The 19427-nt window shown below is 34.4% G+C and overlaps 2 protein-coding genes across 2 annotated transcripts in view; one reads left to right on the top strand and one right to left on the bottom strand.

The window, feature by feature from the left end:
* LOC122133921 (SH2 domain-containing protein 4A-like) overlaps nucleotides 1-19427 on the top strand; it is a 956524-nt gene that overhangs the window by 747188 nt on the left and 189909 nt on the right. The window lies entirely within an intron of this gene.
* Nucleotides 417-4429, bottom strand: LOC109090487 (glutathione S-transferase P). Its single transcript, XM_042770687.1, has 7 exons — nucleotides 4283-4429; nucleotides 3664-3699; nucleotides 2503-2608; nucleotides 2298-2383; nucleotides 1538-1641; nucleotides 1286-1387; nucleotides 417-1191 (listed from the first exon to the last, which is right to left on the bottom strand). The coding sequence occupies exons 1-7, from the start codon at nucleotides 4407-4409 to the stop codon at nucleotides 1003-1005; spliced, it is 750 nt and encodes a 249-aa protein (XP_042626621.1). The 5' UTR covers nucleotides 4410-4429; the 3' UTR covers nucleotides 417-1002.

The raw sequence follows: 19427 nt of genomic DNA, 5'->3' as shown, positions 1-19427 counted from the left end.
CTGGTTTCTCGAACATGACAATGAGTTCACTTTACTCAAATGGCCTCCACAGTGACCAGATCTCAAACCAATAGAGCAGCTTTGGGATGTGGTGGAACGGGAGATTCGCATCATGGATCTACAGCAACTGTGTGATGCCATCATGTCAATATGGACCAAAATCTCTGAGGAATGTTTCCAACACCTTGTTGAATCTATGCCACGAAGAATTAAGCAAATGGGGGTCCAACCTGGTACTAGCAAAGTGTAATAAAATGGCCTGTGTATATGTGTATGTGTATAATATATATATATATATATATATATATATATATATATACACACACACACACACACGTTTTAAATGTATTTATATTCAAACTCATTCCCATAATATTTTTACACACAAAATACCAATATTATACATTGCAAATATATTGGATTTTAATTATAAGTTTATTGTATATAAAAGTAAAATATATTACATATTGCAATACATTTTTTTTTAAAAATCAAATTACTAAAACTAATAGGGAAAATGAATAAGTAAAAAAGCCAAAGGGAATGAATTTATATAAAATATAATTCAAGTTTAGTAATGAATTACTCAGACTCAGATTAACAAATGCTCTTCATTTTACCTACATCTTTTTTAATAAGTATAATTTGAATGTTCACGCTAACCAATCTAATGTAAATAAAGGCAGCATAGAGTCGCAAGTCATTTTTGGAAAGTTACTAAAATATTAAACTTTAAAATGATTAAAAACTTATTTAATGCAATTTAAAACATGTTTCATATATAGGTATAGAGTTATTCTTTAAAGCAGCACTGAAACCATTCTGGATGTTTACTTTTTTTATTGTTCATAATAATTGATACATGGATTTCAGTTAGCAACAACTATCAAAAACAGTTAAACACAGAAAATAGATATTCATACAAAGATATTTTGCTAATCACAGAGCACCAGTTAAGGCCTTTTAACAGCAAGTGCCATTGTTTGAGAATGTTCTACTGAATTACTGCTTGCCATTGCCATTGATGGGAAGCTTCTTGAAGTTTTCACACTCCAGGAGGGCTTTGATTTTGGGCCGGGCAGCAATCTTATCCACATAGCTCTTGAGAGTTGGGAAGGAGTCCAGAGAGGCAGAGCAAAGGACTTTATGATTCAGCAGAAGGTCGAACAGGTTGTAGTCAGCAAATGAGATCTGTGAGGAGATTTGAAACATGGATGTCAGTCAGAATTAAGCATGTACTAAATGACATCCGTTACTCTTCTGGTGTTTGTTCCGGATTTCTCACCTGATCACCAACTAGGAATCCAGATTTGCTTTTGGACAGAACAGATTCAAATGGTTTGAGGTGGTTGGGCAGATCTTTGCAGTATGCTTCCTTACCAGTCTCCTACAGATAAGGGATGCAAAAAAAAAAACTTGATGTTTACCATGCATTTGCTCTAAAATGGCAATAAATGGATATGGAATAAAAAGGAAACAATATGAATTAAGAAAATAGGAACAGATTCAGACTAGATTTAGTCACATCAGTACTTACATATTCCTGGTAGATCAGCTTTATGTATTTTAGGCGAAGATCTTCAACTGCATCATTCATCATGTCAATAAGAGAAGCCTCACAGTCATTTTTTCCATATGCACCTGAATGTGTTTAAAAAAAAAAAAAACAAATAAAAAATTTTTTACAGTTCTGTATATACTCTATATTGCTTACCATTACATTGCATATTTAAGCAAGTGGCATTCAGTTATTATCTCAGAATGTTTAAAATATAAATTATAAAATGACCGTTTTCCTTAAATGTATATAAATATTTCTTCATAATTTATCGAAATCTTAAAAATGGGTAGAAGATAATAAATTTGTATACATTTGTATTGTATTTGAATGAATTATATAAAATGTAATTTTGTAACTTATTCTTTATACTTTTAAACTTTATTAAAAAAAAAAAAAAAAAAAAGTATATTTTTTTTGCTAAAAACTATACAATTATTTCACAAAATTTAAGTTAAAAATGAAGATTAAAATCTCTTCCAAAATGTTAGTGTTTTTCACAGAGTCACAACATGTTTCAGGGATAAAGGACATGTTGGTGATTCTTCTAATATTAAAAACTTGTGGGTCATCCTTGAATGGCCTATTTGGAAATGGAATGAACAATCTGGTCCCACTGACTTGAAAAATAATAAAAACTTCTTCTCCCAACATTGGGACTGATTTCATGGAGCAGGTGGTCATTATACAACAAACTTAAGTATGATTTATGCCAATGCATTAAAATAGTGATTGTTACCATGTTTGCGACCCAAATGCCTTAACATAGCATTGGACTGATACAGGACCAGGTCACCATCAAAAAAATTAAACCAACCAAACAAATAAAAAAAATAAAATAAACAATCATATTAAAGAAATAAAACTTAAACTAAAATAAAACAAACAAAGAACATATAAAATAAAATAAAAAAAAAAAAAAAAAAAAAAAAATCTAACTCACACAGCTGCCTTTCATATCACCCTTCATCCACTCCTCTATGGACACCATATTCTCCTTCAGCTGCTGGTCATTGTCCGCCAGCATCATCTTCAAGGCACCACATCTGCCTGTGAGATGCACATGACATGGGGTTATCAGCAGTCTACAATCTTCTAAGTGTGTGATCCCATGCAAAGATATTAGACACCGTGACGCTCAAGTCTGCAAACACGGCCAACGAAAAAAATTTCAAATGCCCTTCCCTTTTCCCCCACTGTGTGTGGGCTGAAGTTAACTGCCGTTCCTCCCAATCTAGGGCAAATGCCTTCAGACAAATGCCACATTTTGATTGGACAACCAAAAGCTGGCTAGCATGAGAGAACATGCAGGCTGCCAAAGATTAGCAGTGGAGTGAAGAATATTCAACTTTTTATTCTCTGAACAGAGAAAGTATTGTGCATTCATTGTTTTACTAAAATAACCATACTATAGATATATTGTAAATACTAACCCAGCGAACAAAGGAATGTTCTCAGAACAATTGTTAAAGTTCTTACAGTAATGTTACTAGAACATTTGTGCAAAGTTATCTGGTCTATAATAATGTTCTTAAAACATTAGCACAAAAACCATTTATGTTGCTCATGAAACATTTTATATTTGAAACATTTTAGTTTGACATTCATCTGACTTTTTTTTTTTTTTTTGTTTAAATATTAAAACTTGTTTCGGAATGTCCAAATAGCATTCAAATGTAATGATCCCACGAAATTTGGTAAATTATAAAATGGAAAAAATAAAACTGCTACATTTTTTTTTTTTTTTTTTTTTTTTTTTTTTAAACTGGAGGTTTTTGTGTGTATGCATTATGAAATAATTCTGAAATAACTTTGCAAAACGTTCTTAGAATACAAGTTTACTATTAGCTGGAAATCTGTATTATAAAATATGCAAATAATAATTTAAAATCTTGTTAAAGTTGCATGCAAATTCAATCAATTACTTAAATAGAAGCCTTCTTTGTTGCATATGGCTCGCATTGCATGCAACTTGCACCTCTTTTGTTTGCAGCTCCATTACATAATACTGCTTAACTGAACCACTTCCCGAAAACGCTCCAGACTTTTCTGAGAGGTTACACGCATCATGTGACAAGATTACAGAATCAGACTTTCATACAAACCTTTGACTGGAAAGTACGTGAGTGTGTAGGGAGCCACTGCAAAAAAACAAAAACAATAGAAGATAAATAAATAAACCGAGTAAAACAGGAAAAGAGTTAAGAGGATTTCCAGAAAACATGAAATCAGCCCTAAAAGGAAGTAATCAGGGGAAAGTATTGCAGCGATTAACTGCAGATTTGGACGCTAACGTTAGCTACATAGGCCTACTTTGTTTACTAGACTGCCCCGTCTTCTTCTGCATGCGTGAGCAATTAAGCATTACATAACACTTTCATTCATGCACATACAATAATGTAGCCTACTTTAAAATAGTCATGCAAGGACGGTCATGCAAAACCTTAGAAATATGAATAACACATATTGCAGTTTTAAAACGTATCGTTCAGTTTGGCTATGCAGGCGTTGAATGGATTCCAGCAGATCTATTTAAACAGCTGCACATTATGTAATGCGGGCTTAGCTCTATGAATATCTTCTTCAGACACATTGTTGAGGGCAACGACGCCGTCAATCATTTGTTATACTGCAGCGCGATACAATTATTTGCAAGCAACACATCCGACATAATGTAGATCTAATGCACGATCATACGTAATTAAAAGTGCATAAGGTACTTACTCGTGTAGAATAAAGTAGGTCGTGAAAGCTGTGTTTCAGACAGTGCGCGAGCTGCTCCTGAAGTGCAGTGCGCAGAAGTTCGCGCGACGATCCTTTTATAAGCCTTGAAGTGTTTTTGATGAGTCATGCTCGCGACCTCTTAGCACGCAAAGCGCGTAGCTGCAACTACAGCTGAAATCATGATGACAATACAACAAAAAACGCATGACTGATTGCCAGTGGGTCATTTGTGATTTTATAGTACATGCAACTTTAAAAATTAATTTTTGATTATGTTTAAGGAATAGCAGACATTTAGAAATGTTTTGGTTAACCAAGCATCTGAACTTTTTATAACGAAAATAAAGGTAGAAATAAAGCGAAATGTTAGTCAGTGAGGGACTAACAGTTAGCTTTAAGGATTTTGTCAACTGAAAATGAATTTTAATATTTTAATTTTATATTTCCTATTGAATCTGGCTTATGTGTTTTGCATGTCTTTTTAATAGTCTTACACACCAATAAATAAATACATACACATACATACATAAAAAGAGGAAAAGAAAGCCAGCTCAAATGCAGGTCATAGTTGCTTTAATGTCATTCTCGAGTTGTTGGGGGCGTGGCTACAGTTGCCAACTTCAGAAAAGGATAAATCATAGACTGCATAAAAACAGTATGTAGCCTATATAGCAGGGTTATTCAAATCTTGCCCTGGAGGGCCAATGCGGTGCAGAGTTTGGCTCCAATCCTGATCAAAGTCACCTGCCTGTGATTTTCCAATGATCCCAAAAACATTGATTAGCATGCTCAGGTGTGTTTGACTAGGGTTGGAGCCAAACTCTCCATCCCATTGGCCCTCCAGGGCAAGATTTGAATAACCCTGCTATATAGGTTATGAAATTCATAGGTCATTTTGTGTTTCAAGAATGAGGTCCAAGGTTAAGAATACAACAACAGTGAAAAGACAACTTCCCTTATTGATCACGTCTTCTGTCACGCAGACATGGCTGGATGTTGGACTCATGAAAAACAATCACGTTGTTGCATTTGTAAAAACTGATTTGTACTGCTCGCTGTGAGGCGGGAGCGACCGGCAGGCAGAGCTTGGTTTTAAAGCCTTCCTCGAATGGCTATGTTCATGAATTAAACATTTAAGAGTTTGTTATTCGTGGTCTAGGTGGTACTGTACATAGCCTAGTCTACGGCATATGCCTTAAATACAGGACGATTACCACGCACACATACACTCTCACACTGATGCAGGAAAAGAAAGGAATGGGAGAGATATCTTGTTTTATTACTTGTGTTGCAGTGACTACATCTTTTTGTTTATCTCAGAGGAGCTTGTTACCCAATCCACCTGGGTAACAGCTTTTAGCACTGGAGAGTATGCTACTTACTGTAACTAAACAGATGTAAACCAATAGGGTTTGGCTCTACAGTCTATAGAGTTCAGTCTGATGAGTCAAAATATATATTTGCAAGCAAAAAAAGTCAAATATGCTTGAAATGTCCTATATGTTTAAACAGTATAGCCTTAGATGGTATGTTTACTCAAAAATGAAACTTCATTAATTCATGTCATTCCAAATGTGATTTCTTTGCTCAAAGGTCATGATGCAATACATAGCCTACACATTTTTGAAAATCATTTGCGCCTCATTAAGGAGGTGCTGAGAGTGAAAGTGAATCATTTATTCATAATTCTTATAGGAAAAGACCACTTGAGTCAAGTCATTAAAACTGCCCTTAGTTGCCATTTTAGCATATTTGATCAAGTGTAGTTTCAAGTGTAAAAGAGGGACCAGCATTGTAATCTGTGTATGCTAGATGCATACAGTATCTGTTAAATACACTAGCCTACATGTCTGGCCTCATGCATATAATGTCTTCACACCTCAATCAGTCGTTGGGTATTTGCTGTTGTTTCATAAGAACTGGTTCATCCTGTTCAGCTCTCAGTGGAGGTGAATACAGTCAACTAGCATATGTAAAAGTGCAAAATTACCATTATACACTTGTTTTACAGGCTATAGCACAAATCTAGGAAACATGTAGATGTTGCTGTATAGTGTTGAAATACTCTGGATGAAAAATGACATCAGTGGTACAATAAATGTTTATTGGAACAAAATGCATTAGTGTGTATGAAAGTGTGTGCATATACTGTAAGTGTTGGTTTGGGTTGCAAGCACTTAATTTGAAACGTGAACCTTTTAAATTCACCTATGAGCTGACCAGAACTCATCCGCAGGATGTTTTAATAGGGGGCCAGGTCTTCATGCACTTCCTGGAGATATTATCTTTTCCTGACTCTGAAGCGAGCTAAAGTATAATGTTATGTCGCTGGCCAATGAAAGTAGTGGTTATGCAACAGCATTTTACTGTTGAGAAATAACTCATTTAGTATTTGGTCTATCTGGGATTCATCCATGCCAGTCCAAACAACTGTACAATAAAAGTGCAATAAAAAGTTTAATATTTACCAGCATATCAACATTGTGTGTGATCATTTTAGTTAGAATACTATGGGTGTTTTCAATGGAAAATAATATGAAAAAATGGCAATTTAAACTTTTTATTTATTTATCCTTGTAATTCTGAGTACATACAACTCCGACTTTTTCTCTCAGTTCTAAGATAAAAGTAATCTGAGAAGAAAAATCAGAACTGTGAGACAAAAAGTTGCAAATTCCATTTAAAAAACAATCAATTGCGAGATGTAATCTCAGAATTCTGACAAAAAAGACAGAATTGCGAGATATCAGATGTGGGATGTAATCTCGGAATTGCAGGAAAAAAGTCTGAATTATGAGTTTATATGTAGTTTATTGCTATTCTGAAAAAGTGTCCAAATTGTGAGATGAAAAGTCGCAATTACCTTTTTAAAAAAATATATATATATTATTAATATTTATTTCTTCCAAAGTAACCGGTGTCTATATATTTGCGAGATGTAAATTCAGAATTGTGTGGAAAAAAGTCAGAATTCTGAGTTATCTCATAATTCTGACCTTTTCCTCAGGATTCTGAGTTTAAATCTCGCGATATATCTTGCAAGTTTATATCTCACAATTCTGAATTTACATCTCAAAATTCTTTTTTTTTTTCTTCTCAGAATTATGAGAAAAATAGTCCAAATTGTGAGATAAAATGTAACAGTTACCTTTTTTATTTTATTTTCTGTGGCAGAAACAGGCTTCCAAAGGGTAATATAATTTTCTAGAAAATCGTTTTTTGCAGTCTAAAATACTGCAGGATAAAAAACTTTTTAGCAATAGAGAAAAAAATAAAATAAAATACAAAAACAAAAAAATAAAATAAAAGGAAAGCAAAGACAGTTTAGATCAAGTGAGGTGGTTTATTGTCATACTTTCACGGGCCAAGTTGAATCGAGATTTGGACAGAGGCCAGTCTCCTCCAGTTTAGCTGGTCAAAAAGCTGTTTAACGACACACACAGACACAGAAGCAGGAAGCAACAGAAGAAGAAAGAGGAGGACGGGGGGAAAATGAAATGTTAAACATTTCCTAGGGCTTTCAAGCACAAATTGCACCATTTCCTGAAACCTTCATATATTTTCTCATGTCCATCGCAGATAAACTAATATGATCTGTGTGTCAGTTAAAGCATTTATGCTTTGCTTTTTCTATAATGTTTTCTCTGAGGAGTCTGTTACTCCTCTCACCCGGGTAACAGCTCAAGAGACTGCTAGCTAACCCAGCATAAACAAACAAAGAGTAGTTGTTACTGTAATCCCAAAGGGAAGGAGCCAACAAAGTTTAAGAAGTGATATTATAAAAAAACGGATAGTTACGGTTCTTGATTCTGTTTGGCTGAGCTGCGTTCGAAGCTGTTGTAAATTAAACTACAAACATACACCTTTGTTTACTTCTGTGTTGCTCGGCAACAACTTTGTTGGAACCACAACTGTTTCAGAGGAACTACATTGTTTGGTGGAAGAATACTGTTTTTTTGTTTATATCATCACACTTTATTTGCTATGTTTTATTCTGTGAAACTCAGCTTTGCATCGTAACAATGCCCCTTAGCTGTTAAGCCTGCAAGCCTGGCATGTCACATATGTGCTTGCAATGTCCTTTTTGTTTGCATTTTATGGCCTGAACTTTTTGGTCTTTAAATTAATTACTAGCTAAGAATCGTTGTCAATTGTAATCTGTCTGGTTACTGCCATTTCTTACTGTCTGTATCATTCAAACAGACTCTGCAGGGAAGCTATTTTCAATAGAGAATATTGCATGTATCTCAGAAAGACGTGCATCTGAGAAAGCAACAAATGTTCATAATATTTCACTTCACAATATTAAATGTGGAAAGAAAAAAAAACCTGCTGAAAAAGTGATTTACAGGGACAAACACATCAGCATCATGTATTAGGCTACGTTAAAGTTTTTTTTACTGATGGAAGTGTTATTACAGATAATGGACTATTATTTTGGCCAACAGCAACAGTTTAAAGTTAAAACGTATTAATGGTGGATTTGTTTCTTACAAACACAGATTTTTGCTTCATAAGACATTAATTGATGGAATGTAGTCATGTGGATTACTTGTGGATTATTGTAATGTTTTTATCAGCTGTTTGGGCTTTCATTCTAATGGCACCCATTCACTGCAGAGGATCCACTGGCAAACAAGTGATGTAATGCTACATTTTTCCAAATCTTTTCAAATGAAGAAACAAACTCTACATCTTGAGTGGTCTGAGGATGAGTAAGATGTTTAAAATGTATATTTTCAGTGAAATTCAAATCTTAATTTCTAGGCCTCAGGGAGAACTTGCGAGTGCCATGCAAATGCTGCCCTATTTGCCTTTAATTATTTTCAAACCTTCTGTTCACGGTGACTTGCATGTTTCAACAGTGAAAGGACGGACAAATTCAAACAAATTAATCTCTATGTAAATCTTAAAGCATGTTTGTCATACTTGACACACAGGCCCCTCCTGTCTTCCGTCAGTCTTTGAGATGGTATTTGCAGTGATTAATCAAGAACTGGTTCTTCCTATCACCTGAAGTGCAGTGTAACCATAACAAACAAATTAAATTCTATAGAAAAAATACTGCTAAGTGTATTTGCACCCAGCAGCTGATTTGTCCTGAAATAATTTATCAATGCATAAACAAAATAAAAAAGTGCTGAAATCTTTTATTTATTTCCAGTTTCCGATTTAAGGCATTAAAGGGTTACTCCATCCCAAAATGAAAATTTTGTCATTAATCACTTACCCCCATGTCGTTCCAAACCCTTTAAAGCTTTGTTCACCTTCAGAACACAATTTAAGATATTTTGGATGAAAACATGGAGGCTTGAGATTGTCCTATAGACTGCCAAATAAATAACAGTGTCAAGGTCCAGGAAAGTATGAAAAGCATGGTCAGAATACTCCATTTGCCATCAGTGGTTCAACTGTGATGTTATGAAGTGACGAGAATACTTTTTGTACACAAAGAAAACAAAAATAACAACTTTATTCAACAATTCCTCTCCTCTGTCTCTCCAAATCAGTGTAGAGTCATTTTGGCAATTCCCCAGAGCAGTAGTGCAGATGGGAATACGCTCTTCTGTTCCTCAGCTGTGCTGTGCCAATGCTCGCCCTGTTTGCTTTCAAGCAAAAGTGTCCTCCATAGACGTAAAATCGTATCCAACCTCCGTGGCCCGGACTGCCACCTCCGGCTGAGAACCCAGAACTCCAGCCGCTTGCTGCTTCTGCTCCAGAATTGGCCCCTCATGGCGCCGCTCCGCCTTGGTGGAGAGACACAGAGGAGAGCTGAATTGGAGGAGAAATAGATTGGGTTCCTTCCTCCCACCAGCTCCAACTTGGTCCAGCACGCTGTTGGTCCCCTGGAGTCAGCAGCCATTCCTCCTCCATGGCTCTTCCCTCCGTCGACTCCACCGTGGGCCACCATAATGGCTGCGGCCTGGGTCCAGCTTGGCTCCTCCTGCTCCAAGCCATTCCTGTGTTCTCCCTGGCTCCCCATGTGCTCTCCATAACCTAGTTTCTCCCTCAGGTTAATTGTTTCATTGAGTCCAGGTGTGTCTCATCATCCCCTCGTTAAGTTGATTACATAAGCTCTGTTACATTCTGTTTGCTTCGTCTGGTGTCTAATGTCTTCTGGTTCCCTGTTTGTGCTACGTGGATTCCTCTGTTTGATCATTAAAAACTGTAATTTGAGTTTATTCCTATGTCTCCTCGCTGTAGCAGCAATCATGACAGCGCTCTCTATTCCCTTTCTATTCTATCTACTTGTTTTCTTCTTAAAAAATAATAAATAAATAAACCGTGACCCTATAACACTAGCATTCTCTATTCTTTTTCTATTCTATCTACTTTTCTTTTTATTTATTATAAAAAAATACATAAAAATATAAAAACCCTCTAACAGCTCTCTCTATTCTATTTCTATTCTTTCTACTTTTTATTATTTGTATTTATTATACTGCGTTAGACTACCCGGGACCTTACACATCACTTACATAAACCCACCACTATTAGAGAACAACAGACTGGTATCCATTCTACATTCCATTGCAAAAACACTTGAACGAGTTGTGCTTAACCAAGTCTCTGACTTTCTCAATCCTCAAAAAAAAAAAAAAAACCTCCTGGACAGCAACCAGTCTGGCTTCTGAAGTGGACATTAAACCAAGACTGCCTTGCTCTCAGTTGTTGAAACCCTATGTCTGGCAAGAATGGCTTCCAAATCTTCAATACTTATCTTGCTGGATCTGTCCGCTGCTTTTGACATGGTTAATCACCAGATCCTCCTGTCAACCTTATTGGCAAAAGGCATCAGGAGCTGCCCTCCAGTGGTTTGAGTCTTACCTCTCAGATAGGTCCTTCAAGGTATCTTGGAAGGGTGAGGTGTCCAAGTTGCAACATCTAACTACTGGGGTGCCTCAAGGCTCAAATTTTGGACCACTTCTCTTCTCTGTCCACATGGCATCACTAGGTTTTGTCATTCAGAAACATGGCTTTTCATATCACTGCTATGCTGATGACATTCACCTCTACCTCTCACTCCATCCTGATGATTCAATGATAGCTGCTCGCATCTCAGCATGTCTAACAATTTCACCATCCAGCTAGGCACATCAACCATTACTCCTTCAAAGACAGCCAGAAACCTTGAAGTTGTGATTCATGATCAGCTGAATTTCTCTGTGACAACATTGCTAAAACTGCCCAGTCCTGCAGATTTGCTTTATTTGGCTCTGCATCCTTTTACTTAAATTCACTACTTCAGAATGATGTGCTCTCTAGAAGCTTGCGTTCTTCAAATATATGGCACATTATAGTGCCATCCCAAAGAGGCACAAAATTACTTTCAAGGACTTTTACATTCACTGTTCCCTCCTGGTGGAATGACCTGCCCAACTCAGTCTGTGCAGTCCTTAACCATCTTCAAGAAATGGCTAAAAACACATCTCTTCCCATCTTCTTCATTGACCCTCTAACTCTAGCACTCTCTATTCAAATAATAATAAAAAAAAAACCTTGACCCTCTAACACTTGCACTACTATTTTATTTCTATTCTTACTACTTGTCTTATTTAAAAAAGAGAGAGCCTCTGACACTAGCATTCTCTATTCTTTTTATATTCTATCTTCTTGTTTTCTTTTTATTTATTATAAAAAATGACCCTCTAACACAAGCATTCTCTATTCTTTCAACTTGTTTTATTTTTATTAAAAAAAGACCCTCTAACACCAATACTCCCTATACTTTTATTCTACTTTTTCTATTTATTACAATATACAAAAAATTAAAATAAATGAATATGTACATATATTACTCTAATAAGACAAATATTAAAGACTTTTCACAGCAGTTACATAGTTTTGCCTTTTTGTTAGTTTTGATTGATTCTGTTGCCCTCATTTGTAAGTTGTTTTGGATAAAAGCATCTGCTAAATGATTAAATATTATGTTATATTATATTATATTACATTATATTATTATTTTCCTCATTTCCAAGTCATTTGGTATAAAAGCGTCTGTTCAATGATTAAATATAAATTTAAAAATGGATGATGAAAGTGATTCACCACCATACTGTCTTCTATAATAGCAACTCTTATAATAAATCATAAGGAAAAAATAAAAATTTATAATATAGCAGTTCGATCTGCAATTGTAAAACCCAGATTTAGCATGAATAAGTATGAAATCCATAGTGAATTAGTCTTCTGGTAGGGCTTGATTACTAGACTGACATCAAGAAACTCACAAACATGAATCATAACTTTTATTATATTAATACATGATAATACAGACAATAGAAGTTCATTTTAGCATACACCCATGCAATCAGGTAAAGAAAAATATATGTTCATACATGCATGCTCTCCTCCTTTCTTTCTTGTCTATTGTCACTGTTAGTTACACCACTTGCAAAAGCATGCTTCAAACACTGAGTTCAGATAACAAAACACCATTCAACACCCAGACTATCATGTTACAGTTCACTGCTAACACTCTGCTTTCTGGATCCTCATGAAATGTTTAAGTGCAAATTGTTTGGACAGTTTTAAATGAACTGGACTTCAGTCATATTTAAAAGTGACACCCAGTCCTAACAATATAGCTCTTAACATTACTTACAATATGCCAATGTTATTTATTAAGTTGTTAATGTGATGTTTCCATGAATGAATGTACAGGAATAAAACCATTAAATAGCATTCACTTGTAATGGATAAAAGAAGATATTTCTATATTTCATGAAGATATTAGCTATATTTCATGTAAATAATTGATTAGTAGTGCTGACCTCTGTAAAGAATCAGTGCCATCTGTGAGCAATTTTTCCACACCCACACAAATCAAATAAACCTTCTGAAGTTTAAGCCACAAAGTTTAAAGTTCACTGATCACATACTCAATAAAATGCCAACAAGAAGCCTTCTGTCCAAGCATGTAGTGCATTGCAGAACTGAAGATAAAGACAATAAGCAGCCACACAAAAGTAAAGAAACACAGAATTTTAAGACAATATGCTCTATATAAGGGAAACTGGAGTTTAGTTGTCACAATGTTACTCCAGTAATGTTTTTTTATGGAAGCCTGTTTCTGCCAGATATTAAAAAAATGTAAAAGGTAATTGTGACTTTTTTTTAATCCCAGTTATGACTTTTGTCTTGCAATTCTGAGAAAAAAAAGTCAGAATTATGATAGAGAGTTCAGATATCTATTTATAAACTCTATAGTAATTCTGTATTTTTTTTTTAGTTTACATCTTGCATATCTGTTATTTTGTGTCTGGCATATTATATTATATTATTTCACAATTCGGACTTTGTATCTTACAGTAAGAAAAAAAGTCAGAATTGTGAGATAAAAAAAGTCAGAATTAATCTGCATTTTTAATCTGACGGCATAAACAAGCTTCCATATTTCTTATTCCAGCTGAGGAGAGTTAATTTAAAAATGTCCAACAATTTGTTCTTAAATATCATGAGCATCACAGAAAGGTAAACAATGTTAAACAAGGGCTGTAACATTAGTCTGGGTATTGAATTGTGGTTTGTAATCTGAACTCATTGTTTGAAGCATGCTTCTTTGTGATGTGACAACAGTAAAATAAAGATAGGGGTTAACCTATTTATATTTGAATGGATGGGCGGGTTGTGAATCATACACATGCTATTCATGGAGATGAAAAAAAAAGCATACAACACATACTTGCAATAATAAATGTGTAGACATCCTGTAGGATGGGTAGCACTTCCATCATCCTCTTTCGGATTGGTTGGTGTTGCGTGATACATTAGTATTGTGTTACAGACAGGGCTGGAATGTTTTTTTTTTTTTTTTTTGCACATAAACGTAGCAAAATATTTAAAGCTGCAGTCCATAACTTTTTTGGTTAAAATGATCCAAAATCAATTTTTGAACAAGTAACCAGACAGCTTTCAAAACTATCACCTTACTTTAGCTCGATTCATAACGTTAAGCTTGTAAAACAGTTTTCTAATTTGAGTGGCACGGGTAGGCTTTCACGGGAAATTCGAGCATGGCGCTGTAACATTACGTCACGTCTGTAAACAAAGAAGCTGTCCTGGCTAGTATGCTATATCGAACGTCAGGATGCTGCAGGTGACAGATCGTTTATCCTTTTCTTACAGCAGCTGGAATTAATGGCAGATTGTAATCCAGAATGGTCGAAACGACAATCACCAGTGACTGGAGATTCACCCATAATAAAAACCAAAAGAATTTGTACTGAGAAGTGGCTACAGAAAAATGTATTGACTGAAATTAGAATATATTCCAGTGTTAAATGTGCAACTGATTACAGATACGTGGAATTACTCTGTACTAAAAAGATTTATTTCAAAGAGAAAGAGTTGTAAGGAACCTTAATTTGCTTTTTGGGTTACAAGAACAATTTCCTTTTATGAAATTCGAATGGTATGACAATTAGAGATTAGACTGTACAGAAACTGAAATCTACATGTAATGCTAAAAGGCTAAACACTAAATACACTCACACATTGCTGATGTTATTATAACGTCAACAATTTGAAAACAAAGTATAACAATAATAATAATTGGCACGGTTTGATGTGATATGAGCTAACCCATCGTTAGCGCAATTTACTGTAATGCTTTTTCCTCAGTTGATCAGAACAAAAGTGGCAGATGTTACTTACTTGTTCAGATGACATTCTCCAGTGAAAACTCCACACCGGGTGCGGTGTCTGACAGCCACACATTAGATTCATCCACGCTGAAGCCAAGCTGGTGCACAACCAACGCAAGGAAGATAATTCTGCAAATAGCTGCAATTGCAGGTTTTTAAACAGAGATGATGAAAAGAGGCAAAACTTACGGACTGCAGCTTTAATAAAAGCAAAGCTGCAGGATATTTAACTGTGCAGTGTCGACTTTTGTGATATATATCTGCTGCCAGTGGAACTACTTCTATATCGGTGTGTGTCCGGCTCCTCACAAAACAGATCATGAAAACAGACTGCAGTTTTTGTTCAGTGCTGCGTAATTCAAGCTCAGATCCTCTCATTATAACAAACAAAGTGTAGAGAGCTTCATTGTTTATAACGGAAGTTTGTGAGATCGCGATGAACTACGACTTAATGATTATAAAGGGAGTTTGCAAATTTATACAAGTTTTATAAAAAAAAAATATTTTATACAAAAGTTCATATTAAGTGACTTATATTTTAGGAACACACTGTTTCATCAGAAACCGCTTGGCCAAACTGACAGCAAACGTATTGAGACCACAACTAGTCATATCTTGTAGCTCTTTCACACACTGGAAAGATTTCCACAGTCGTCAGTCTTTATGAGTATTAAGAGTTTCTCTTGAGATTTACAAGTTGCAACAGAAGCGAATTCTGACGCTGAGAAGAGAACCAGAAACGGAAAACACACGCCATGGTAGAGTCACTCCATAATAAAAGTCCCTGAGTTTATGCACGCTTGAAAGATAAAGCGCATGGTTTAGATTGCAGTTTTCAGCAAAGTCGCTTTAAAAATAGCATGGGCTGAGCTATTCAAATAAAATTAACTGACTTTAAAATAATTGCACCCTGATTTTGACATTTGTTTTGAACATAGATATGTATAGCTAGATTCTAGCTGTTTCTATGGGCCGCTTTATGTAACATACGTAACCAGTCCGCCATACTGGAACGGTCACAGCAGGTCTAGTTAAACGCATGTATGAATATCAATCTGCAACAGACTTAAGCATATGATTTTGCTAAACTAAGACAATATGAATTGAAATTTTTTTTTAGTTTTTTCTTTAATTATCGTGGGTTCCATTTACTGTTATTATAATTTATATATTTTTGATGTTTTAATGCAATTTACCAAAATCACACAGTGAAAAATTAAAGTAATTGCAATTAGTGTACAGATCAAAATATGACATCAATTAAATAGAGACAAAATAAATTAAATAAAGGCATCAAACTATATTTCACATTTAATATTTAGGTTACACTTTATTTTAAGGTGTCCTTGTTACAGTGTAATTATACATTTAAGAACTGAATAATATTAATTAATTACATGTACTTACTATAGGGTTAGGTTATTAAGGTTTCTACCACCTACACACTAACTAAACAAAGCAAAAATAATAATTAAAAAAATATAATATAATATCAAATAAACAAAAATAAATTTTCATAAAAAATAAAAAAAATATTTATTTTAATATTTGTAATATTTTGTAGTTTCAACTATAGGCCTGTTTTTCTTTACACAAACTATGAGTAAACTGTATATAGTAACTTTTTTTTTGTTAATGGTATTTTAGTGCTTTTGAAAGCTGTTGGTCGGTTTTGAACGTGCTGTAAAATGAGGAAATTTCCAGGGATGGGTCTAGTAAGGGACATGATTTGTCCCCAGAAAATAGTGACTGAATGGTTGTAACACCCCAACCCAATGGCCCAAATTTAAATGTTGTTGAAGTTTGCAAGCATCAAGACACTCAGGACAGAAAATGCATTGGCTGGTCTTTAGATGCATTCTGTTGGCCTGTATTGAAATAAAAGAAAATCACATGCTTAATTTCAAATGCTTCATATTTGTTGTGTCTGATAATGGCAAAATAATATTTCAGAACTTAAGAATGTTGTGTTGAAATTAACTGCATTTCTTCAAATAGCACAGCTCTTTAGTCACTGCATATACAGTAGACTTGTATTGTTTGCAGACCCGTTTGCTTAATAGGCCTATTTAATGTCACAACTGAACCATGGGACATCATGAATAACTTCTCCAGAATGTTCTGCTGCAATTCCCGAGGGTCAGACCATGACCATGTGATGAGTTTAAAGAAACAGACTTTTGTATAAACCTCTTGCAGGAAGAACATGACTTTGTTGCCAAAAAAAAGGGAAAACATTTAATATCATAAGAAAGTAGCAATCATCAAAGGAGGTCATCTTCCGCAGGGTTCATTTTAGTTATGAATTTGTAGTCTTTAGACATCAAAGCATTCTTAAGAACACAGATTAATCTGCATTTCAATTATTCATCGGATTGTGTAAAACTTTAGTAACAGCACGTACTCACTCTTTATATTTGCCATTTGTATTAGCACTGCCCATAGGGAAAAAAAATATTGATCAGTGGTTGCTCTTCCTAAGCTTAGGAGACTTAGAAGAGATTCTCTCATTTTAGTATAAATAGCATTTTAGATGTTTCTCCTAAAATTCCTTAAAAAGTTGTACAAAATCAAACTCATTTCTGTCTAGGAGAAATGTTTGAGATGTTAAAGAGAACTCACTTTTGATTTTGCTCACCTATGGGTGGTGAAGGACCCTGAAGAGCCTCCAATTCAATTCAGTTCAATTCAATTCAAGTTTATTTGTATAGCGCTTTTTACGATACAAATCATTACAAAGCAACTTTACAGAAAATTAAGTTTCTACAATATTTAGTAGTAGCTTATCAGTGATGACTTTCAGTTTATGTGCATACGGCAGAAATGTATTGAAAAATCAATAAACTCCACATCCCGGTAAAAAGGCCTCATTGTTTCAATAGAGACAGTTTCTCAGATCTGACTCCATTCCGATATGAAAAATTTGCAGAATGGGCTATGATGGCGCTTCATGTTGATAACAATTATTCTTTGTTCCGCTTGCGGACCTGTGTAATGTGCTTACAATAAATGAATTACAACCAAAATGTTTTCATGAATAGATTTTATATAGAAAATGTCAAATTTAAAGTCTTTGTACTACAGTAATATATTTATATATGTCATAGTTACATTTCTCAGATTTCTCTCTAAAATCCTTTAATTGATAATTATATGAAAATGCATAGCTTAAACAACTAATGAAATAAAACAAAAATGCAAGCAAAAACAAGCTGACAAAAACTAATCTGATTTGCACATATTTTTTCATATATATATATATATATATATATATATATTTTTTTTTTTTTTTTTTTTTCTTCTGTTGAGTAGTCCTGCTCTGATCCTACATATATACTTCCTACTGCTGCAGATATACTGTCTATCATGAAATATAATGTATCATCTACTGATTTTCATTGGGCTATACATATATAATCCATCAAAAGAGCCTTGAATTTTTTGATATTGCAGAGTTGCACTTTGTGAAATGAAATGGCGCCCTCTATGAACCAACCATTCATAATGACACTAAAAAAAACCCTCAGCTAAACAGCATTGATTCTCAACATTCAGGGCCAAGCAACTCAGCAATTTTGTTTGAGCTTAGGTTTTTACACAATACAAAGACATCTTCCTTTTGTATTTCACACAAGGAAATATAGGTTTATATATAGTCATAAGGTAAATGACGATGACAGAATTTTTATTTTTGGGGCAAAATATTGCTTGGAATAAGATACAGGCAACAAGTCCTGAATATTAATTAAACACAAAGCCAATAAACAACTAATTATCTTCTATTCACAAAGTTGAAGTGACTGTAACAAAACAACACTTGTAACAGTAAATAATGTTATTAATAATAATTTGTCAGATGATGACAGCTGTAACGTACAGATAAACATTTACCCTGCATAGATTTGTGCTAGAAGCTCTCAGAAGGTTTTTTGGACCACTAATATTTCATCTGTTTTGTAGCTTTACAGTTACACTATACAGTTTCCCAAGGAATGCTGGGAATAGATAAAGACAGGATGCAACAAACATCCATGCCTAAAGTTGGTTGAGAAATACTGTACATTTTGCTTATTGAAATATTCAGAATTAGCTCTAATTTATATAAAATGCATGATATTATATACACACAGATATGCACAACATACAACCGAATATTGAACACAAACTGAATATTGAAAAAAAAAGACATGAAAAAAAAAAAAAAAACTGTAACATAAATACAGCAATTTATATAGGACAAATTCACCAATATCATCCAGAATCTTTGCTTATACAGTCACTCCAAACATATTTCAGTGCTCTACAGGTACTGAAGGTAATGAACACTTACATACTGAATATTGCACTTCCAGTTATTATTAAAATAGGTGGAGGTAAAATATCCCATACAATTAAAAATATTTAGGCCTAAACTAAAGATGTATGCATTTGAATTGCTTGTACATTTTTCATCCATTTGCATTGCACATACAATCTAATAAATGTTATGTGATACA

This window comes from Cyprinus carpio, chromosome A14 (genome assembly GCF_018340385.1).
Source record: "Cyprinus carpio isolate SPL01 chromosome A14, ASM1834038v1, whole genome shotgun sequence".
Lineage (NCBI taxonomy): Eukaryota > Metazoa > Chordata > Actinopteri > Cypriniformes > Cyprinidae > Cyprinus > Cyprinus carpio.
The sequence above is the reverse complement of the archived record's forward strand: the minus strand, read 5'-3'. Positions and strand labels throughout refer to the sequence as shown.

Coding starts and splice junctions, on each gene's coding strand:
- LOC109090487 (XM_042770687.1), bottom strand. CDS start 4,409: ATGACTCATCAAAAACACTTCAAGGCTTATAAAAGGATCGTCGCGCGA. Junction 2,609..3,663: donor CACGTACTTTCCAGTCAAAG/GTTTGTATGAAA, acceptor TGCATCTCACAG/GCAGATGTGGTGCCTTGAAG. Junction 2,384..2,502: donor GGTGATATGAAAGGCAGCTG/TGTGAGTTAGAT, acceptor TTATTTTTTTTA/TTTGTTTGGTTGGTTTAATT.